This window comes from Amphiura filiformis, chromosome 12 (genome assembly GCF_039555335.1).
Source record: "Amphiura filiformis chromosome 12, Afil_fr2py, whole genome shotgun sequence".
NCBI classification, from domain to species: Eukaryota; Metazoa; Echinodermata; class Ophiuroidea; order Amphilepidida; family Amphiuridae; genus Amphiura; species Amphiura filiformis.
In genome coordinates this window covers 25,021,707-25,046,044 of record NC_092639.1, presented here as the reverse complement: position 1 = coordinate 25,046,044, position 24,338 = coordinate 25,021,707, and the positions used below count along the sequence as shown (strand labels likewise).

At 36.1% G+C, this 24,338-nt stretch overlaps 1 protein-coding gene across 1 annotated transcript in view; it reads right to left on the bottom strand.

Moving 5' to 3' along the window:
• LOC140166723 (E3 ubiquitin-protein ligase rnf213-alpha-like) overlaps positions 1-24,338 on the bottom strand; it is a 123,215-nt gene that overhangs the window by 36,484 nt on the left and 62,393 nt on the right. The window contains exons 20-29 of the mRNA XM_072190221.1: positions 22,825-23,036; positions 18,192-18,425; positions 15,175-15,477; positions 13,649-13,793; positions 11,903-12,234; positions 10,767-10,957; positions 8,770-8,988; positions 3,773-3,954; positions 3,130-3,238; positions 2,293-2,396 (exon numbers count right to left, since the gene is read on the bottom strand). Of these exons, the coding sequence (XP_072046322.1) occupies positions 2,293-2,396; positions 3,130-3,238; positions 3,773-3,954; positions 8,770-8,988; positions 10,767-10,957; positions 11,903-12,234; positions 13,649-13,793; positions 15,175-15,477; positions 18,192-18,425; positions 22,825-23,036 (2,031 nt within the window). The remainder of the gene's footprint in view (positions 1-2,292; positions 2,397-3,129; positions 3,239-3,772; positions 3,955-8,769; positions 8,989-10,766; positions 10,958-11,902; positions 12,235-13,648; positions 13,794-15,174; positions 15,478-18,191; positions 18,426-22,824; positions 23,037-24,338) is intronic.

The window sequence follows — 24,338 nt, the reverse complement described above, 5'->3', positions numbered from 1 at the left end:
TTAAGAATTATGTAAAAATTGACTATTCCCAGGCCATAGTTCATTAAATCTCTTCTTTGTAATTGAATAATATTGCTGATTTTTATTTTGACAATGTCAATACCGAGTCAGTTATATTATAACAAAGCAAGCAAGCAAGCAGAGAAATTGTGACCAAAAATGACTGAATCAGTAGAGATGCGCCCTTCCAATGTGTTGAACTGTGAGTATATGCAGTGAAGTGAAAAAACAAATGAAAGTTTGAATGAAAGCTTCAAAATCATCAACACAGACTTTGAATTCTAGAAAACCTGCCCATATGATATTGATAATACTTTAAATATGAGGATTATTCAAGGTGATCATCTGCAGGATCAGTGTTTCTAAGAATAAACAAATGCTTGTTCCTGGCCTAGCCTAGCATATTCTTTTAACCAATTACATAACAAGAATCTATTTTATTCGGTACAAAAGACCATTGCCTGCTTTATATTCGGGTCGGGCCATGGTTAAAATTGCATCTTTTGGCATAGTTATGGTTTTGAGATCACTTTGGGCCTATAATTTTCACCATGCCCCTCATAGCAGTCAATATTTGTATTTGTATAATACAACATGACACAAATTACACAACACAAAATGTGATCAGTATTACCCTACCAAGTTCATAAGTGATTGCATGCAAGCTTCACAGTGGAGTAATGGATTTCCAAATACGGTCATTAATATTCATAAATATGCAAACACAAAACAATACAGCACAAGATCTGAGCTCACAGTCTATCATCCTACCAAGTTAGAAGTTAATCGGTTATTTTTATTGTATTCTCCATTGTATTGCATGCTCCAGGAATTTTAAGGTGTCACAAATGTTGCGAAAAATGAAACTTAGGGACCGATCGTTATTTACGGCAGGGGGGGGAATGGGTGTTTTGACAAAAATATCGACAACAAATTTCGCATTCCCCACTCGCGTCCGCTCAAAATGTTCGCGTTCCCCTTGTTTTCCCAATTTTCTCCATTTAAAATTTAACAATCCCCCTCCTGGTTCAACTAAAATTTCAGGTTCCCCCCTCAAGACCACAAAAAATTTCGTGTTCCCCCTAAATTTACCCATTCCCCCCTGCCATAAATAACGATCGCTCCCTTACACACTAAAAACTACGGGGTTATATTTTCCGTGGTCATTTTGAATTGACCACGTTTGGGGTTGTTTTGACCCTTCAAGGGGTTGTACTGTTTTAATTTGACCACATTCACGAGGTCATTTTAGCCACTGACGAACGTGGTCAAAAACTTAGTGGTCATTTTGCCGATACCGTCGGCGCATTGATATCAGTTTCAATCTTCCGCTTTGAAAATCTCAATTCATAAATGAGTTTAAACATGAGCTGCAATTAATGTTTGTTGATTAATAAATAAAACTAATTTTTTGACCGAAGTTACCCAATTTGTCAACTTTATAATGACTTGCATTTCGAACTATTTGCACACACGGTGTGCATCGGCTCAATGGTTACATCAGCGCCATATTTGTTCTGATTGTGCAGCTCAGCGGATTGTCGTGTGTGCTTGTCTGCATGATGGAATATGAAAAGTTAGTTGAAAAGTGAGACTGCTAGGATGCATAGACCCTTGTCTATGCACGCAGATTCATTCCAATTTCATGCTGTCGTGGCTGGTGTCTTGGCTGCAGTTGTTAAGCTTATATCATGTAAGCTTATATCGTGAACTGTCATAGGCGATGACTGACTGTGTGTGAGTGTGATACACAGATGCATTTTGCAGTTTGCTGTTTATGTAATGCTTTCTCTGTGCAGAAACACACTTATGTCCTGGTGGGACCAGCATGATCATAGGCCTACTAAAAAATCCAAACAACCCCTAAATGTGGTTATTGAGTAACCCTATAAAACAACCCTTTCAAATGGGTCATTTCATTTGACCCCGAAATGAGGTCATTAAGTAACCCAATAAGGCAACCCTTTTGAAGGGGTCATTTCATTTGACCCCGAAATGTGGTAATATTTTGACCCCAATGGGGTTACTATTTGACCCAAATACGTAGTCATTGCAATGACCCGACCAATGGGGTCAAAATGACCCCGTTAGTGGTATGGTGTTTAGTTGATAACTATGCTGGGGTCAAAAATGACCCCGTTTGGGTCATTTTTTGACCCCGTAGTTTTAAGTGTGTACACGCATCAATATTTGTTATTTGAACTGAATCAACTGATCATTTACCATAATCAAAATTGAGATATCAGATATACTATTAATTTTCATAAATAAACAGCAAATTGTTTTACTTACTTGAAGTATGCTTTGCTTGCGTGTTTACAACACATATTCAGTACATTCTCTACTACTCTGAGACCTTCTAAAGTCTTCATTCCATTCTGGTTGTTAGCTAAACTCTGTTATATTAAAGATGTAAATGTGACAGCATATAAAATGAGTTCTTATGAGTTTGGTAAAATGGACCCGGAAAATGGACACGGACATCAACAGACAAATCACTGTTGATCAAATATGGATTAATTGCAAATGTTACTGCTTATTAGCATCTGTAATATTTGTATTGTACATGAGCAGACCAGACCGCTTCAGGTTCGGTTTCTATCTCAGCAACATGTTCTATTCTGTTGTGCAGTTGTACTTTCATACAATGGCACAGTGTTTGCTTGTCGAATGGCAACAGTAAACCAACACCAAATGCAATATCTGTTATTGTATGTATGTAGTGGATGTAAGGATATAGAGCAACCAGATGCAGAAACAGAATGTCACCAAACTGCTAAGCCAACCCATATAGCGAGTGTTTGCAATATGATGACCATGAACCTCTCTCTGCTGCAATATGAATGGCTTTATTGTTAGTCTAAAACTGAGGGCTTGCTCACTTTGTAATATCTCTTGTCACAGTTCACAATTGATTGCAAATCTGACAACACCACTTAGAAGTGTTCAACAACAAAGACATTGGACCAATTATAATAATTGTGATTGGCTGTTTGCCATCATATGGCATTTTATATACTCACTTGGTTTGCAAGAACAATTATGTTTTGGAATTAGAAAGATGATAATAAGATGACATACAGATTAATATATGTAGTATATGAAATTGGTATATGCTATGACATCTACCTTCCAAAGCATCAATCCTTGATTTGAAATAACAACTTCAACTTCTACATTCACAGGACAAATATGTTCTACAAACAGTCTCAGAACACAGATCTTCTCCCACAATTTGCTGAAAAATATAAGAGTTACTTCTTTTACAACACACTTGCACAATAATGGAGAAGAATGTTTGCACTATATATGCTAACTGTTCCAGCACCACCTGATGTTCATAATATGGAAAAAAAATTCCGTAGATTTGTTTACATCACATTAAAGGTTCTTGACCAGATTGACAGCAGATTTTGGTATATTTTGTGAAAGCTCATACTGTTCTCATAACCACAGTGAAATTTTAAGCCTGGAATGATTTGTTTAGGCGATATGAAAAAATAGGATACACATTTTTGCTTCTATAATCTAAAATGCCAGAGCAATTTAAATCAAAACTTGAAATAAGAATGTTGGGCGATGACCCTCAATGTGAGCAGAATCATAATTACTGTGTTACAATCAGCAAACAATCTGATCACACACCTTTAAACTACAGATTTGATAGACTCAAATCTAAATCCTGAATAATCTCAGGATGCTTTCTATTGTTATCTAAAATCAAAACTTATCTATATTCCCATATAATTTTATGCAAAACTATTTTTATTACCTTGCTTTGTGGACTTCCCTATAGCATGAGTCATGTATGCCTGTCTGAATGATGCTTTCAATGATTGGTTTGGCTGCCTCTACTTTAGCAAACCATCGCTGTTGATAGCCACGATCTTTCCAATATCTGCTTTCAGGTCTTAGTGACTCTACTGTCATCTGAATTGCTGTACCATCTAAGGTCTTGATGAGAAAAATAAAACAAAATAAAATTATGCAGTTTGAAATTAAAGTGGCCCCACACCAAAGGCTTGTACAGTCTGAGACAAAAGTAATTCTTCCTGTTAATGGGTTCACCTAATAGGTTAGGGTTAACACTGTTAGCAGTAACATGTTGTACTGTCAAACCCCAGACTGTTAATGTAATTTTATCTTTTGTTTTTCCACTCTGTTGGTAAATTCACTCACTCAAAATTGTCCCGACCTGCACCAGCCTTGCAGTATCCATTTTCAAACCATAGATCCCCTATGCACGGTTGTTTGATGTGACCATTTATTAATTTTTTTAACAAAACAATATATAATGTTAAATTCTAGACATGGACAATACCAAAAACTATCACACTACAGGGTGGGCCATTAAAAAGTTCACACTTTTTCGATGGCTTATTTCTCAGACATGAAAACACATGTTGAAATAAGTTGAACATATTTGTAAACCTCTATGTCTGGACTGTCATTGCTGAAAAGGGCATTAACATCCATGGTCTAATTACAAAATGGCGACCATTTAAAGCAGAGAAGTCAAAACCACTTTGCACACGTAAGACTATAGACAATGATCATGCATATTAAGTTTTTAGGTTTAAGCAAGTTTTAAAAAGTTTGATGACTCTATATGCATTTACTTGAGTGTCATTGCCGGGGTCATCGGACTCATGCGTGTATGAGTTGTTTACTGTTTGAAAATCATTCACCTGTGAAATTGACACACAAAAGGCTGATTGGACATGCTCTTTTACATAACAAATACATTAGTTTTGGAGGGAACTTCAAATTTAAAATGCCTTGCGTGCGTTCTTGTCATTCATGTTAGAGATACCCGTGTAAGTACTTTGAGGTGATTCTTGCTGTTCAAAATGCGGCAGTTTACAAAGGAGGAACGAATTTTCTCGAGGAGGAAATTTCAAGAACCGGAAAGGTGCGCTCTGTCCTGAATGCATGGCGAACCAGTTTCCGAATACCAGACTTCCTAGTCGCCGACACATCTATAATATTAAACAAAAGTTTCACTTACATGGAACTGTTCTCAATCGGAACAAATCTAACAGTGGGAGACCACGAACAGGAAGATCAGCCAATCACATTGCCGATGTTAGAAGGGATTTGCAAGCTAACCCAAGATTGAGTACTCGACGGAACAATAATATCCCCATATTCCAAGGACAACGTTCAGACGAATCATCACTCATGATATCGAATGTTAACAGAGCACGTCGCTTTCTTGTACCGCTGTTGTTGTTGACGAGGCAAACTTTCAAATGGGGGTCTCTCTCTTCTCAAAACGCACGGATGTATGCACCGAAAGGCAATCCTCCGAGAGACTTTGCTTTTAACGTTCCACATGACAAACGCAAAGTTAGTGTTCTCGCAGCCGTCACAGGAAACAACTGGTTGATAGGACCGATATTCGTTGACCAGAACATAAATGGAAACGTTTACCTCGACATAATCAATGATCAACAGTGGCGTACCGTGGCCGCCCCAACCCCGGGGGGCTGAAGAAGAAACAATTTTGCCGCCCCTTCTTTAACAGCCCGAAAAGGTTGACCCAATTTTTTTTACGGTTGTTTGAAAAAGTGAAGAGCAAAAAAAAAAAAAAAAAAAAAAAAAAAAAAAAAAAAGAAGGATTTCACGGCGCTAGCGCCCTAAAAGCAACCGTTCTTACAAATTTTATATGGCTTTTCAATTTTTTGCGCCCTTTATTATTTGCTAATTGTTTTACCGCCCTTCGTTTCGCCCCCTGTTTTTGCCGCCTTCTTCTTCCGCCGCCCTTCGTTTTTGCCGCCCTACTTTGACCCGGGGCTGGCGCCCAAAGCCCCCCCAAAAAAAATACGCGCATGATCAACCATACTGCAGTTACTGTCCGTTTTCCTATACACAATACACAGTGCTCTCACCATTGACGCGTGACCTCCACAAATGATGTACGTTGGAAGAATGGGCACTTGCCTAGTTAACATCACTGTGTGAAAAATAACCAGCAAATATTTTAGCTATTCTCCAAACTTCTAGCATATATATTTCTCTAACATGACCTAAAATTACAGCTACGTTAGATGTTCAGAAATAGTCGCACTTTTGTAAAATATGAGTGAGGGCAAGGCATAGCTAGCCAACTCCCGTGTTAATTGAATGGAGATTTGACCGAAAATATTGGTATCGGACCGCTCACTTCTGAAGGATTCCACAAACAAACGGTACAAGCTACATTTTAACTATTCTAAATAGGTTCTAGAAAATATAGTTTTGTAACATGTCCTAAATTTTTAGCTAATTTAGATGTTTGGAGAGGGTCGCACTTTTGTGTTTTAGGAAGGATATGTAAACGACAGATAACACCAAAAATATGAAGAAATTATTTCCAAACCGTGTTAAGTCAACAATCATTATGTTGCTCATTTTCAAGAATGCTGGTTTACAAAAAGCACGCCATTGTCTCATTTCGTGAACAATGCCACACATACCATTGTTTCCTTTCGTTTCCTTTATAATCGGTTACCCAACTGAAGCTATGAATACCAGCTTTATTGCGATATCGCACATGAAAACAGACACTTGTGCACAACCAGAGAAGATCCGATTTAATCAGTTGAGCTGTTTCAATGAGTGTTATCTTGGTTTAATAGCTTTTAATGGGGTTAAGTCCTGCAAAGGTCGAGATGAATTCTACTGTAGACATGACTGCATCATGCTAGAGCCTCAACTGGTCCAAATATTTGGACAGCAAGCGAACGGGGCCATTCGCAGGGCGTGGTTCTTTCAAGACGAAGCGCCAGTCCACCGTCTTATCGCTGTTAGAGACAGATTGCAGGAGTTGTTTCCGCATCGTATTGTCGGCCTTGGACATCATGTGGAGTGGCCTCCGAGGAGTCCTGATCTGACACCTTTGGACTTCTGGCGTTGGGGTGATGTCAAGGCGTCTGTGTATGCCAAAGGTCCGCCAAGGAATTTGCGGGAGCTGAGGAGACGTATTACAGATGCGTTCACAAGGATCCGACGCACCAGGGTTACTTCAAGAGCAGTTCACCATATGTACGATCGATGCGATGATTTGTATTCAGCGAGCAAGGAGGCCACGTTGAAGGACGATAAGAACACTTTAAAGACAGAAGCATTTTCACTGTGGCATGCATAAATACGTGACTTTATGGAACCATGATAAGCAGTAATGAAGAACAGAACTATTTTTATCAGAGTCAAATATGATTTTACTTGTATTCTTACTTTTCTAGTGCAATATTTTTAATTTCATGACAATTTGAGACAAATAACTCGTTTCCATTGAAGCACTGCTACGGTTTACATGTGTATATATGAAGAAATAATTTCCGAAGAGAAGGAGAGACATTCCTGACACCTATTTATAAATTTATCTTGTTATATCTCTATATAAGATTTATGTTATAGTGCAATAACCATCATGAAGACTCGGGTATAAAATTATGCACATTATCTAGAATGCGACTGCAAACAAACGTTAACTTCTTGAGATTATTTAAAGCTACTGTTACATATTCTGTTCAACTGGAAGGCTACATATTCTGTTTGAAAAGAAATATTTATTTAAATATGGTTAATTTACAAGAGAAATATTGACAGAACTTTCATGCGTACTGTTATTTGTCTTCCTTTGTTCCTAATCCATTGTGGTGTGAACCAGCTACCACCATATATCGCGTGATCATCCGCTCCATTTGACTTACGTGTGTGCAAAGTGGTGTTTGACCCCCTTGCTTCAAATGGCCGCCATTTTGTAATTAGACCATGGATGTTAATGCCCTTTTCAGCAATGACAGTCCAGACATAGAGGTTTACAAATATGTTCAACTTATTTCAATATGTCTTTGTACTTTTGAGAAATAAGCCATCAAAAAAGTGTGAACTTTTTAATGGCCCACCCTGTATAATATGTACGTATTTTTTCAGCTCTTTTTTAACACAGATTTTAGTTTCTTTTTCAATTTATTCATCTTTTGCTGCTTATTTGTGGTATTTTGTATTCCATAAGCCGTATATTTGTGTGCAAATTGAGGGCGCTATTTACATATATTTTAAATTTAATTTAGCCAAATAATATAAGTTATTCCTAACATTTTATGATAAAAAGTTTTTTGAAAATGTCGTTACTATCTGTTATTCCTTTTCTAATATTTTTAATGAAGCTATACCAGTGCCTAACCCTTGTAAAGATGAAAATACGATTTAATATAAAAAGCGCCATCAGTGTTCACCTTTTCTTAAAAATGACATAGTTTTACATGCTATCAAACAACCGTGTATGGCAGACTACAACAGCATCTAGACTGTCATGACAAGTTGATTCAGTGTACTTAAACAGATTCAGACTTGCAGTTAATGTAATGGATGTAATTATGCTATTATTTATTCTTCTTCTTATCATTATTATTATTATTATTTATTTAAGTAATAAATCTAATTTATCATTGTTTTATAAATAGTTTTAAATGTTTGCCCTGGACCTGGACTCAATTCTCCGAACTATAGAAACAATAACCTGGCCCAAACCGGACCAACAATTAAGCAAAATAGCCTCCTCCTCCCAGATGTGGGAAACAATTCAGTCTGGGGTTCCCATTCATTTTAAATTGATATCATGATCGCCTAATAAAATTATATACAAGTTGAAATCATTTCTTTTCATTTTATCCAAATACTACTTCATCCAAATACAATGGGAGAAATACATACAATAAAGTTTTTAATATAATAGAGGTACAAATTTGTGTACACAATGTTACCGCATGTTTTACTTACCATCTGCCCTTCTTGTTTTATTAATTTTGCCACATTGGATTCATCAAGTAATGCTGGATATAATTCTATTAGCCTGGCAAAGTGTGAGAGTCTGCCTTGTATTTGTACATAGGACAAATGCACAGATACCAAGAGCTGGACAAGTTTGTTACAACCTTCAAGGGCTTCCAATCTTCTTCCTGTCAACTGAGTGGTTTTCTCCAGAGCTTGGTACACACACTGAAATAGCAGAATTCGTAACCGGAGGGGTTAATTCCATGTTGAAGTATACAGGGAATTGCAAACCAAATGGGTCTATGTTTCTCAACAAATCTATAGACTTAGGGTTAGGGTTTTCACAGAAAATCCTCAAACATGTGTCCATATTTAAAATTGTGCAATAACTGCAAAAAATTGGTATTTTTTTATAGAAAATCCTAGTTAAATAGGGTCCATCAGAAATATTTCAAGTTATCCTCTCCTCCAAGAAATCACTATTGTGATAAAAATGTAATAGTAGTAAACAATTCCTCTATCAGAACAAGGAAGCACCAATGGGCAATCAAATGATTCACTGCTGCTCAAGCATAAAAGATAGGACCAAAAGTTTTGGTCCAGCAAGAAGAAATTCATGCCCTTGAGCTTTGAAGGCTTGAAGACAATTACCAGAGATGTCACCAACAACATACTCCAGGAGGCTATTCCATATGACAGCTGAGTGAATGAAGCCCCCGTTTAAAGTGCATGTATATGTTCTGACATCTGGGAGTTGGTTAATCAATTATTGTCTGGGCTCTGATGCTTTCTGAAGTCATTGGCATGTTCGAGTCCAGCAACGTTTTTGTTGAGGAAATTAATATTGCATGATTTGAGTTAACAAAAAAATTTCTTGTTCACAGAATTAACTTCCAGTTCTCTTGGTCAAAGCAACTTCTATTGGAGATAGACTGTGCAGTTGAATGTTTTAATCTTTCTACTAATTGACTTACGATATTAGATCAAAGAATGATGTTAAATAAATAGTTCATGGTGTGTTGTGGGCAACCACATTAGTAAAAATATATGTGTGCTTCATGATTATATTATTGCACTATTTAAATCAACATACAAAGTTTGGAATGATGACAGGCTCTCCATACTGACTTTGTGCATTCAAGAACTTCACACAAAAGTGAAGAACATGACTTAAATTACATGGAAAACTGTAGGAAAACTTTGTGGTTTAAAAAACAACCTGTCTTTCAAAATCCACATTTTGCATTGGTCATGATAAGCAATCCTGCAAGTCTACTACAGACTGTGATGGATCAAAGTATTTTTAATGATTTTAAGAAACCGTAAAGAAAGCATTTTATATATATTGCATAGAGTATGTGAGCCCCAGACATCATTGACTTCAAGGCCCAGTCGTAAATAAAATGATGGTCTGCACATGGTCAACCTATTGTTTTTCCTAGTTAGAGGGATCAGACAATGGCCGATTTTAAACATCATAGCTGCAGCTAAGACCCCAGTTGCTCCTGAGAAAAAAACATGATGTTTAAGGCAAAATTTGTACAAATCTCTATGGGACTGGCATTTTGTAGTGATACCAGAATGAAAATATCAACCACACACTGCTAGATGATATGTTTATCACCATTTGGCATCAGGTGCAGAAAAATCATATAACATCAGCATCCTTGTTTGATGGACTTCTCAAAGGCATTTGCTGTAATCGACCATAACATTGCCTTCACCAACATAACATGGGTGTTTCTCCTTCTATTATGCAGTGGGTGATTGATTTCATTTCTGGCAGATATCAGAGAGTCGTCGATTTGTGTTCTTAAATTCTAGTGCCAAGAGACCTGCAAGTATGGCCTACATAGGATTTGCTGTAAGTTACAGCTGAAATTCGTGCTGAAGCTTAATTAAATTAATAATAAAAATTTGAATCTACACGCAGGTATGAACTTACATATTGGATACTGTCTTGAAATAATGAGTTATAATGATTGAAGTCAAAATAACATTACCTCTAGTTCATTTTCTACATTCTCCTTCTCAAGGTTGGTCTTATATTTCATTCTGATGAAATCTGCTAGATACTTCTGTATGAAATCTTCCTGCACCTCAGCAAGGACATGTTGGCTTAGCAACTGGCACCATGGAGACTCAATCACAAGGTTCTGAAATATTGTCTCAAGATTGCTGGCTTGGTTCATTGCTGTATTTACACAACAAGTCAAAAGTAGCTAAAGCTTTATGTGCTTGTTAAACAAACAAACTTTCAACACCGCAAATGATGATTTAAATAAATGTGTAGTGCAAGTCATATTATGGGGGACTAATTTAGAGACACTAGCCATTTTTCAGTCAATTTTCAAAGGAATTTTCTAAATACCGTCACACGCTATGCCACTAAGAAATAAAAAGCTGAGTTTGTGTGTGGTTTTAGAGGTAGGCCTATCTTAATTTGTATACTTACAGTGAGAATAATGCACAATTTGTGATATTTTCTGTGCTATAAACCATTAAAAAATTGCAATTTTGATTACGTTTAGACACATATGACTCCTCGTTCCACTAAAGTTTGTTTGGCTTATAATAGGCGAAAAAATGAGACTCAGGGATATAACATTGTGTATTGATATATAATGGCATGCATGCAGTTGGGCAACTTACACTAGTTGTGTGTTGCGTAATGCATGACTAGCGCACGCTTATGTAAAATTTACGGGAGCGTATGTTGTAACAAAACTGAATAATTTTCACCTAATACAATTATAAGCCGAACAAACTTTAGATTGGGAATTCAGGCTAATGATCGTAATTCAGTTAAACGTTAGAACTGTTATGGGTTCTGCTTATGATCAAACCTCTGAAAAAAAACCTTACATAATCTTTAGATCTCTAATGATGTTGTTCAAACAGGCACTGACATATCTTTATAAAATAATGAGCAAGGTATTGAGGAGTGTTCACTTTTTCTAGAAATTGTGTGTGCCAAATGACTTTTTTCGTCTTTGAATTTTTTAAAATAAGTTTGGTCAAATTGTACAATTTTTCATTGAGAATGACAATTCTCTTTTGCACCAAATGACAAAATATGGCCATAGAGTAAACACTGGCACTGAGCCTATAAAACATATAACTTGTCACTAAAACCTACATTTTAGGTCCAAAGCATGTTCATGCATTGTTTCTAAAAATTCCTTCAGCAGCCATGAGAATGGGAGTTTTGCTGTCATAGGCTTATCACTACTTCCCGCAACTCTCACCAGTGCCCTTTCTCTCAGTATATTTTGCTTAGGTGATAAGAAGTTGTCATATCGGAGTGTTGTCACCTCTGAATCGAGCAGGATAGCTAGCCATAATTGATGTTGCCAATGACCTGTTCCATGTTCCAGTAGAAGGCTCAGGTTATCACTGCAATCAGAGAAGGCTACAAGTTCTGCTAGGAGTGGGCTTACAATGGCTATGAGTCTTTGCCAGATTGCCTTCCTGTGGGTATGAAATATAATGATGGGTAATGAAGCAGAGGTTGGAATGTGCATGTTAATTTGTTCCAGATTACTTGCCCCAACAAGAGCACCTGAAGCAAAAGCAAAAAGCCTCACCTGAATTGATGAGCATTCACAACTTAAAAAAATTATGCAATCTGGCTCAAACTTTTTTGGCTTGGTTGGTCCCCTATTATACAAGTCTTTCTAGCAACATCTTTTGACAATATCCATCATTATAGTAGCCTAAAACTAACCATGACTTCAAATTGCCATGTGCTTGTGTAATACAGCAATATTCTAGCGCATATCCACAAACATCCTAATTAGGGATAAAACGATGATTTTAAGCATGTTTTCCTCATCCTCATGGTTAGTTCTACCCAGTTTCAATCAACTTGGAACATTTTGCAATTTGACATTCAGATGACCTTTGATGATCTTGCATGCCTCCAAATTGGTTTCCAGCAAGTATTTGTCCAATTGAGCCATTTCCTGAAATTTCACACAAATTGTGTATATGACCCCTGGGTGACCATTAACTTATTGTCCTTCACACCCAACTTGACCCTTCCCACATGCCGTGAAGTATTTTGACCAAGCTTGGTAATGATCTATTACCTACTTTCAGGTGATAAAATTATATTTTATATTTTTCATATTCCCTTTTTGACCACAAGATGACCCTTGACCTGAACATTTTTTAGGTCACTTTAAGTCCCCTACTCAATGATCATTGCTACCAAGTTCATTTCACTAGTATGACACTTTTGAAATGGTATCTGTTATACGAAACTTTAGCACATCAAATTTAGCACATACACACAATAAAGACACAAATGGTAACTGTATAGACTATTTCTGAACAAGTTTAGACAAGACAAAAAGTGTGTAATAGTAATATATAAATTATTAGGTTGAGGGTAATGACTATTTTTTATTAGATGACGTGTACACAGGTTCTCACATTTTGTAAACTTAAATGAATCATTGGTAATTTAATCACAGTAAAGTTTTATTTTTTATTTTTTAAATAACAGTTTTGTCAGAAACCTAATTTCATCATATATGAAAAAGTGTGTATACAGAAAATGACTGTTTCAAATCTATAACACTTATGCAACATATTTTGTAACTCATGCATATAATTTTAAGTACCAGACTTGATACCCACTTGGATGTATTAAACATTTCAATTGTGAAAAACAAAATGGGGTTTTGCATCCTGAACAAGAGCAAATAAATACCATTGAGGAATGATTGCTAGCTACAAGAGGTACCTGAATATATTATACAGGAAAGAGTGAACAGTTAACCAACCCAAAGTGTTACAATCAAACTAAACAAAATATAAATGAAATCCTGGCCATTGCACAACCCAACTGAAAAATAACCCACCCTATATTTGACATTACCTGAATGTGCCACTCTTCTGAACATCAGCTACTCTCAAGGCTTCAGTACTGAGCCATGCATCTACAAGACCACCTCGTCTCTCCTCACGTTCACTTATAAGCTGAAACAATCGATGCTTGATCACATGCAGAAAATCTAAGACACCTAAAAAGGTGCAAAATGAGTTATATTTGAGGATAGAGATTGAAGAACCAGTATAACTGTGAAATTGTGTACTAAGGACATTTTTTGCTTTAAGTATTAGAGGAGGGTATGTAGATTCAGAATTTGCCAAGTGCCAAGAAAGCACCCTTGAGTAAATTGAGTTATTGAGGTTTTACTTTGATAAAAAATACTTTGATAAAAAAATACTTTAATAAAAAAATACTTCAATAAAAATACTTTAATAAAAAAATACTTTGATAAAGTTATAAACTATCACAAGTTGTTTGCTAACCCAAGGGATAAAAAAGTCAATGGTCATGTACATTACACAATTATTAATATTATACCACTATTTCTATTAGCGTGTTTGGACCATTTACCGGTAAAAAGACGGTAAAGGGATTAATTCTGCTCAATATAAACTGACCTTCCCCGCTATTTACCGGTAAACAGAGGCGAGTTTTTACCAGTAACGTTTTCTTCTTGAGGAAGGAAAATAAGCGGGGACGCAGCACCGTGAATGTCAATAGAAACTCACTCCGTTCTGACTGAATGCGCATACAGGGAAGAAAACGGAAGTTGAGTCGCGAAATTGACCTCTGCATCATCAATGAGCTAGCTTGTTTATGTATTATACCATTCTGTTCTCTTCTTAGGCCTAATCACATACAAATATTTGACTCACTTGCTAATAAAGTAAATGGAAGAAATATTCATAATGCATTATCCCTGCATTATACATATTATTGATGCTAAATATTTAACATGAGTTATGATTTATGACCCTAGTATTAAGCCATGAAATAAAACAACAACAACAACAGCGGATGAATCCAGCTGTGCATGCGAAATAAATAGAAATCAACTCGGATCCACGGCGGTGTGCTTCAGAAGATTAGAAAGATTTCATGAATTTAATATTATGTTGTTGATGTTAAATTACTATTCACTAAAAAGAATATTAACTGAAATTAAACTGTGAAAGATTAAATTCTAAGACCTATTTTTTGCGCGCAACAATACCGTACTGATACTTACGACGATATCACTGAGGGGGATTCCCCAATGGCGTAATGTGATGTACGAGAACGAATGAAAATGCTAATAAAAACATTATTCTTCAGTCTTCTTTTCTCGTGTTTGCTTACGTAGGCTTATATTATTGAATACAACATATTATAATGGTATAATTATAATGGCACTTCAATACTGAACAATTCTGATTTTAGAATCTACCAGTTTATTAATCGCGTAAGCCAGAGTTAAAAATCAACTATGTATAGTTTGCATTTTTAACAGAACTTTGATCGGGAACTTTGTCCCTAACACACACTGTCAATCATACTTGTTTATCAATCCAATTTAAATCTAATCAAAGTACCTTCTGTGTTTTCAGATTCCATGAAGAGTTGGTTGAGAAGTGCAATACGCTCAGTTGTTCTCTTAGCTCGGCTCTCACTGTCTGATATTCTAGATGCCGCACTGAGAATACTGTCTTGGAGAAGGCGATCAATATCAATGACAAGTGGTCCTATTTCACCTGCTGCAGATGTACCTTCTTGTGCTGAAGCCATTTCAGACACAACAAGTTTGTTTTCATGATTCTTGTCTACAAAACTTCTTTGTCTATGAGGCATATATTGCTGTGTCGTTTGATTAGCTGGTTGTTCTTCACCTTCTTGACCTGACAAAAGAAGTATAATCATGGATTTTATGTGTTGTGCAGGACCACTTACTTGCAAAAGTTCTGTTTTTTGAATAAACATATAATCTTTTTGATATTATAAAATGGATTTAATCGAGTTTTGTTGCCTGAGCACTGCCATGTTGGATATTATAATGAAGATATTATGAGGAATGATGTAATAGGAAATCTTATTAATATGCTCTCAGTACCACAGTAGTGTAGTGCCAGGACTTTTTCAGGGTGGCAAAGCAATTTCAAAGGGGGCAAGATTTAACAAAAATTGTCAAAATATGCTGAAAAGTATAAGAAGGCCAGTTTTCAGATTGTGTGGTTCTTGACATAATGCGTCAGCTGCAATACCTCCACCTTGATGCACGTCATTTTAACTGGAATTTGAAGACTGCTAATTGCCACCCCTTCCCTAAATTACATCACTATATATGCCAGTTCCAAGAAATTGCACTCGCAACCTCAGACGGATGGACAACCAGGAAGTATATTACCTCCGGTGGAAGCATAACAACTCTAAATATCAGGACGCCAAGGGAATTCTCACTGGAGGAAGGGTAGCTCCACCTTGACTATATGCCACTGCTCAATGCACTCATTTTGAAATGAAGTTACAATTACTTCCTATGTGTTTCCAAATGTTATTACATTATACTGAGTGACCCTAAACCTCATCAAGATTGTGCCATTCAGATAACTTTATGCGACTTTATAGCAAATAAAATGTAATTTCCTATACTGGTTTCACCTCTTTTTACCCTTTACCTAAGGGAGTGTTCATAAATACTTTGGTGGGGGGGGGGGCTGGTAAAAAGGGATGGGGGCCAAAAAGTTTTGGACCTTAAAGAGGGGGGGACCAAAACAAAAGTTTTAGGTGGTAGGAAAGGGAGGGGCCAAAAAGTTTTCTGCTTTAAAACCCAAAATTTTCGCGCGCTGAGACCCTCTGTATCACTTTTAACATAGGCAAGTTTGGGTTTTCAGTGCTTTTGTTTGAAAAAATGATGGCACTTAGTGTGCACATATCTTCTAATTAATATAACATTAAAGATGATCAGCAACATCTGTGTTGGTCTGAGAAATATTGGCACTTTTTATCATAGAATTTTATCTAAGTATAGGCTACAAACATGATTATGTACCAATCTGATCAAAATACAACTAAATCAAGAAAAAATTGCAAATAAATTGGATTTCTTTGCACGTAAACTGCACACTTCAGTTTACTCTTTCTCATTGCAAAATTATTTTGTACACATAGGCCCATGGGTAGATTTACCATAGGGCAGAGTGGGTACAGTCCCAGGTGCCACGGTCTTTGGGGGCCAAATACCTGTGTACATTTGCGTGACCAAATTAATCTCATATTTGACCATTTTAGCTCTTTGCATAAATTAGTTCCAATTTTAACAATATTAGACCATTCAAGCTTCAATATGGCCAAATTTTTTGCGCGGTTCGCGCATATTTGTACTATTTTGTACTATCATAATAGCCACATATCCTAATTATGCTGCTGTGCTTATGAACCTCCAAATAAATCCTCTATTTCATTTATCCCTGTAAAATCAGATAAACACCCTGATTTGGGACAAATCTAAATTAAGTATAAAATGAAAATTTCCTTGTGCTTGTATTTCATGCGCAATTGTCCCACCATTTGCCTCCCTCAATGTTAAGTATTAAGTATGTTTGTTATACAATAATGGGGGGTCAAAAAAGTTTTGTCTGTCAGAAGAGGGGGGTCAAAAAAGTTAAGCGGTCCATCGAGGGGGGGTCCAAAAAGTTTTCGAGCAAAAAATTTGAGGAAGACCAGCCCCCCTACCAAAGTATTAATGAACACTCCCTAAATGTTCCTCGATAATATAAAATTGATTTTATGAAATCAAAATACAGAACTGTTTTTGAACATTTAAGCAATTATGCAAGATTTGCTCAGAGTAAACCCTCCATTTTTTTTTTTTTTTTTTTTTCAAAATTCTGATTTTTACATGATGTAATTTACTTTGATGACCTCAAATACTTTGTGAGAAACAAGCCTAAGGTGCTGTACTCAAATTTAATTAGCCAATAAAATTTGCAGATACACAAATTCACAATCTAAAATCTCAGAAAAAATGTCTCTGAACACTTGACCTAATTTGCATGTTCTTCTTACCACACTGCACATATTAATAGTGTTGCCGAGAGTGTTGCTTCAATTAATGTTCCTCTTCCACATACAACCTCCTCTTTCCCAACCAATCAATGTTGGGAGAACATTGTACTAGTTCTATGGAGGATTTATACTGGGTTTGCCACACAATTTCAGCCCACACTTTTTCTCTTAGTTAGTGGTTATATCAGAAAACATATTGGCAATTGAAATCAAAAATTTGTAACATTTTTCTGGCAACTTTTGTTTTTATTGAAAGGACCCATTGTAATTGTAGTGAACATCTTCCTAATAACCACATAATCTGGCCTATCAAATCTCAGGGTTAGTAACCTACAACAAGGAAGTCTTGAGCAAATCTTGCATAACACGGCCAATTGATTCCTTCTGCTGCCGACATGGCACATTGGGGGTGGGGGACAGGAATGTCGGACAGGGGCATTATGATAGATTATTTATTGGAAAACAAGTGTGCCAAAATTTCCTTGATTGTAGTTTATAGCTATCCTAAAAATCTTGCTGAATTTCTTCTATTCTATAACATTCTTACTGTTAATCTTGCTGGCTTTCATCTCAGTACCTGGTTCAGTTTCATCATCTGTATCTCCAACTTCATCTTCTACAGGTCCTGTTTCTTCTACAGTATCTTGTGGAGCAGCATGCAAACTTGGATCTCTCTCAAACAAGTTCTTGATGCTGAGGCCTCTCAGTCTAGCTATCTCAGGTCGGTTTGGTTGAGCAGGTTGAAGATCATCAATGTGAAAGGAGCTCCAGATTCCAGTTCCTGCAAATATGACGCAAAAGAGTAGTTACACGGATTAAAGGAGATTTTTTGTACTGCACCACCAAATTAATGATCAAAAAATCATATATAGGCCAATTTAGAAAGTGTTCATAAAATATAGGGGGGGATCAAATTTTTTTTTGATGTTTGAGGTTCCAACTTTTCCAACCCTCAAGTATTTATGAACTCATCTCATGTCCAGTGTCAACTGCTAGCATACCTAGGTTATATAATCATGGTTTCCAAATTCAACTGCTAAATTAAGCACCCACAAACTTATGTCCTACCAGGGGCGTAGCCAGCTTTCTTGGTCAGGGGGGGCAAAATAAAATTTTGGGGGCACAGACGAAAAATTTGCAGTTGCATCATACAATACATAGAGACTGCATGTCTTTGAGCTCCCGAAAAAGGCTTTATTGGTATTTTACATTATTTTCGCCCATTATCCGGCTGAAACGGGCTATATTGTTACAATGTGCGCGGAATCATTTTGTATTTTACACTATTTTGGCTCCTTGCCCTTTTTCTTTTCCTTTGCCCTCCTGATTTTCTTTCATTTTTTGTCAGAGGGGCATTCTGCCCCGCTGGCTACGCTACTGTGTCCTACCTTTTGACACAGCATGTGCTGGTAATGGGTTTTTTTGGTGAGAACGATGGTGAAAAGGGGGGTCTTAACGAAGCAAGCAGAATCTTGGTCAAATATCAAGTTACCTCCACACGAAAACCTGGACGGAATAAAGCTATCGGGGTAACTTGATCGCTGACCAAGATTCTGCTTTCTGCGGTCTTAACAGCCTTACATACGCGTCACCTCCAAAGTGGGAGTGCCTCCCCCCCCTCCCCCCGATTTCAGCACATCACATCAAAGTTCCCATTGGGCACCCCATTCCTTTTAAAAGGAATTTTTATTAATGTCATATTTGTCTTCATCAGATTGCTTTCATGTTTGCCATTTTCCCACTTCATTCGCGTATCTGTGCTTGTTCCAAATTTGCACATGAATGAATTTTCATGAATTTAAGGGTGTTTTGATTTGGCAAATCACTTGTAAAATCCTGGAGGCTTTGAAAAGTATATTGATTTTCAATCATATGTCAAATGCTTTTAACATTATAGGACTATAGTCCATCCACTATAAGATGGCACATGACCTTTGGAAAAGTACACAGGTCCCCAAGGAGACGAAGATCAAATGGTATAAAAAACTTTTGGAAAATGTGTGGTAGCTTCAGAGGATGGTACCACAACTTGAACATGTCCTTTCTGAAACAAAATTATTGACATTTAAGTGAAAAAAGAACTGGGTCATGTGTCATAATATTTTGTTAAGGAGAGCTTTGAGACAACATTTTTTTGTGTCTATTGCCAATTTAAAAAAAATCATAAAAAAGTCAGAAAAAAAAAAATTTCAAATATTTTTGGTGAAGTTGGTCCTAGATATTTTTATCTAGTTTTTAAAAATTTTAAAAAAAATTTGGCCCAAGAATTTTTTGTTACATTGACCGAAAAAATTTAGGCCAAAAATAAAACGTTTTGGGAAATTTTCTCCAAAAATAAGCATTTTGACCCCAATTTGACCTCACAGATGAATTTATCATGTCTTTGCCACTCTAAATATGTATACTTTTATATACTTTAGACCAAAAATTTAGCAGTTATGAGGCCCAATTTTTCAGCGGAATTTTTCAAAATGTTGGACCTTCTTAGTACATTTTAACATATTTTTCCCTGTGGATTTTGTTGTCAATGGAAGGGCACCCAGCTGATTCCAGGCAATGTAAACTATAAAGGAGTTTTGGACAAAAATGTTGGAAGTATTTGCATATTTTAGCTTCCATTTTGAAAATGCAGTTTAATTTGCTTGTGAAATAAAACATAAAATTATCCCTGCGACTGAAATTGTCTTCCATAGTGAAGTCACGTGATGGTTTCGCGGGCAGGCCCTAGCGCTAGTTTGTCGCTAAGGACGCATTCTATGTCAGTCGAGCATAGAGAGTGAACGTAATTTTTTTTTTATTCCACCCACCACTCCCTTTATGTCAGGGTTGATCTGATTAAAATAGTGGGCAGGGTGTCAAAAAATGAGTATCGCAAGAGTGAGACAATCACAAAGGTAAATTTAATAAGTCAAAATGTAATTAAGAATGAAATGAAATCAGAATATGTTGGATGTCACAGTTCTTTGTGTTGCATAATAGTATGAATATACGGGTGTACGTGTGTGAGTGATTCACTTCAGCTTCAGTTTCTATCTCAGCAACCAACATGTTCTATTCTGTTGTGCAGCTGTAATATTTATTCTCATTTAAAATAGTGTGAAGTTTGCTTCTTCTTCAGAAGCATTAATAAAATTGATTTTAATCTGCCATTTTGAGTCTTGAAGGAGAAAGGAAAACATAATTGGTTGAGAGCCCTCGGGTTAGAATATATTGATGTTCTTTCCATGCGTAAAATAGTATGACCAAGGTGTGAGAGTGTGTGAGTAGATCACTTCAGGTTCAGTTCTAATTCAGCAACACGTTTTATGCTGTGGCGCAGTTATAAATTTTGATTATCGTTATAAAATAGTGTGGTTAAGTTTGCTTCTTCTTCAGAAGCATTAGTAAAATTGTTTCAATTTATGCCATTTCAGTCTTGGGCGGTATTTTGGTTGATTAATGTTGTGTACAGTGGGAAGGAAGAAATCAACACCAGGTTGGCATGGGATAGCTAGACAGGGGCCAACTACTAATGCCCTCAGAATTTTCTTGTTCAACAAAATATAAATAAAAAGGAAATATTGTGTCAATCAAGTTTTTATGAGGTTGTGCAGCTGGCTGGTTGTCGCGTTGATTTCTAGGGTAGGCTGTCCTATTGTACCGTATTTAGAATAGGCATCATAACCTAGTGATGTATACGCTATATCATAAGTTTCATAGCATGGCAATGTGTGTCAAGGAACCTGGGGCATTTTTTGGATCATTGTTCTAAAATGATCAATTTAATGTACATATATTAAATTTAAATTTATAAAATTCTATTTAGTTTTTCCAATCTTCGTGGGTATTTGCCTGCTATGTGATTGGGCACTGGTTTCTGCTGATGCCCACCATGTAATCTAAATATGAATATAATATGAAAATGAGAAAGTGTAAGTCTGCGGCTTTTTATATTTTCAACGTTAGATGCAGCCTTTATATTCTATCCAGTGTTAGATGATGCATCGTTAGATGTAGTCTTTATATTTTCTCTATCGTTAGATAGTGCATCGCCAGTATCCAGTCCTGGCGAAATAGTTCCCTGTGTGGGTAACTTTTGGTTTATAGGTGCAACTGGCTTTTGAAGTAGTTGTTTGGGAGGCTCGGTCGAGTAATTACTGCAAGCGAAAAAGTTGACTATATACATCAATAAAAATTAGTTGGCTGATTCCAATGAATTTTATCAAAGCATTGCATGAATAAATTATGTTTTCTTTCTGAATGACTGACAAGAGGTCCAAAAATTGGTGTGAGGCATTTCTGTATTTCAGTGTCTGGGTCTAAATTCTATTTTAGCCAAGACCATTCCAGCATAGTAAGCTAGTGCAAAAAAAATCAAACATCTTGAAAGAACAATATTTATGTTAATTGATACTGTCATCCGGAAAAAACAAAAGAATTGCGAAAATATGAATTTGTCATGGTGTGCATTAGCAGATTAGGTTCAGTAAATTTGTACAGATGGTCTCGATTAGAATGCACTGGGCATAATTAAAACCAAACTGAAAAGTAATTCGTAGTTCGCGCTGCAGCCGTGGTTAGAAATTATGGATATTAGATTTTGGATATTATTTTCCACTAATTTTGGCTATGAATTTTAAAATGTTAAATTTAGGACACTAAATAACATGATTTCAGATATATTTTGTATATAGCGAAAAAATTCATGGTATATCGGAACAATAAATGTCAAGTTAATGTTATGTGTAAATATAGTCTCACAGAGGCTGTAAGATATTTTTAATCTTAAAGGAGGATTTTGTGATTCTAGCATCCTCTTTTTATTACATTTTCAGTAGATATCCACGAAAAAAGCTTATTCCCAAAATTTCAGTTGATTCCGATTTTGCGTTTGTGAGTTATATGTATGATTATGTGTATTACACGTACTGCTCCATAGGCCACTGTTGTAATTTCAAAATTCAAATTTGATGATATTTTTGCTGAACGAATTAATCTGCAAGACATTTTTGGTATATATAAACATTATGTAGGCAGAGGTTTCCAGTGGTATAAAAATCTCAACTTTTTTTGAAGAAAAGTGGGGGGATGAGGCTGTGGATCACGAAATGCCCTTTTAATTAGTTATTTATTTTTAGAACTTGCTGGTTACAGCTACCATGTGATTATGGTTACAGCTTTATTTGGTCCATCTTTCTTACCTCGAAACCCTGTGAAACCTCTACTTTCCATGGCCAACTGAATGACAAACACCACATGAGCTGGTTTCATATCTGCATCTAATTCCTTGGCTTGAGTTTTCTCATCTTGTACACAGTAAGAAGCACATGCTATGAGTTGATTGTTGAGATGTCCATCATCACATTGGATGAGCAGCAGACCTGGGTTCATTTTGCAACTGGTGAGGAATTCCCTGTGCCATGCCAACAAGAGAATATGCATGGAGTCAAATATCCTTTTTTTATGTATAGAAAATGTTATGCTTTATTCTGGTGATTTAAGGGATCTAGAATGAGCGTTTATGGAGTTTCGACAGTATTTTTTGTGGGACATGAGAGCACCTCAGGCGTGTCGAATTGCATTCTGAATCTGAAGCATGTCTTTCTGATATCAAATAATTTTCATTTTTGAAATTCACGATATAATACAAATTTTATGACAAATTATTAAAATTTGATATTTTTCAAATTTTGATATATAACAGTCCTCGAAATAAATTTGATAAATCTAATGATATATTCTTAAAGTGTATGTAGCTGGGAGGAAAAGCCGACGATCAATTGAAAATTTTGACCTTTTATATTGAAGATATGGATTTTTTCCCAAAAGACCTATTTTTTTGGTGTTTTGGAAAAAAATCCATATATCTTCAATACGAAAGGTCAAAATTTTCAATTGATCGTCGGCTTTTCATCCCACCTACATACACTTTAAGTATAAATCATCAGATTTATAAAGTTTACTTCAAGTACTGTTAAATATCAAAAATATCAATTTTAATGATTTGCCATAAAATGTGTATACATTGCGAATTTCAAAAAATCAAAATTATTTGATATCAGAAGGACATTCTTCGTATTCAGAATGCAATGAAATGTGTGATGTGCTCTAATGTCCCACAATAAATACTGTCCAAACGTTCATACCCTTTCCCTTAAGCCAAGGAAACAAAGTTTGTTCTTGATAAGTTACCTTATTTTGAAATTAGAAGGAAATGTTTAGTCTACAAAGAATACTGTACCTGATTTTAGAAAATCAAGGATTTTTTTATTTCATTTTCTTCAGAAATTTGGCTCCAAGTAATCTAGAGTTTCTTTTTCACTTCTAAATTGTTTAAAACCTGAATGAAGTGATACAGTATAAGTGGGGTGGCAAAGTGTCCTAACTATAGGAGTCCGTAGAATTTTGATGATTAGAAGATGCCACCTACCTGGATATGTTCTACACATGTTTATGAACAGGAAAATCTTTGTTGCCAATTTTGGAGATGCTGCAGAGGGCGGCTATCTTGGATTTCAAAATGGCTGCCATTTTTACTATATTTTGCCCTATATCTCAGCTCGTGAGCAACATACAACATGGTCCTATCGTTGCCACCATGAATTTTAAAATGACAGCCCTGGTGAGAGCCATTTCAAATACCAGTTGTTTAATATCTTGCACATCTATGAATAACATACAGAGTCGTAATTTTAACTGGTGGCATCTAGAAAAA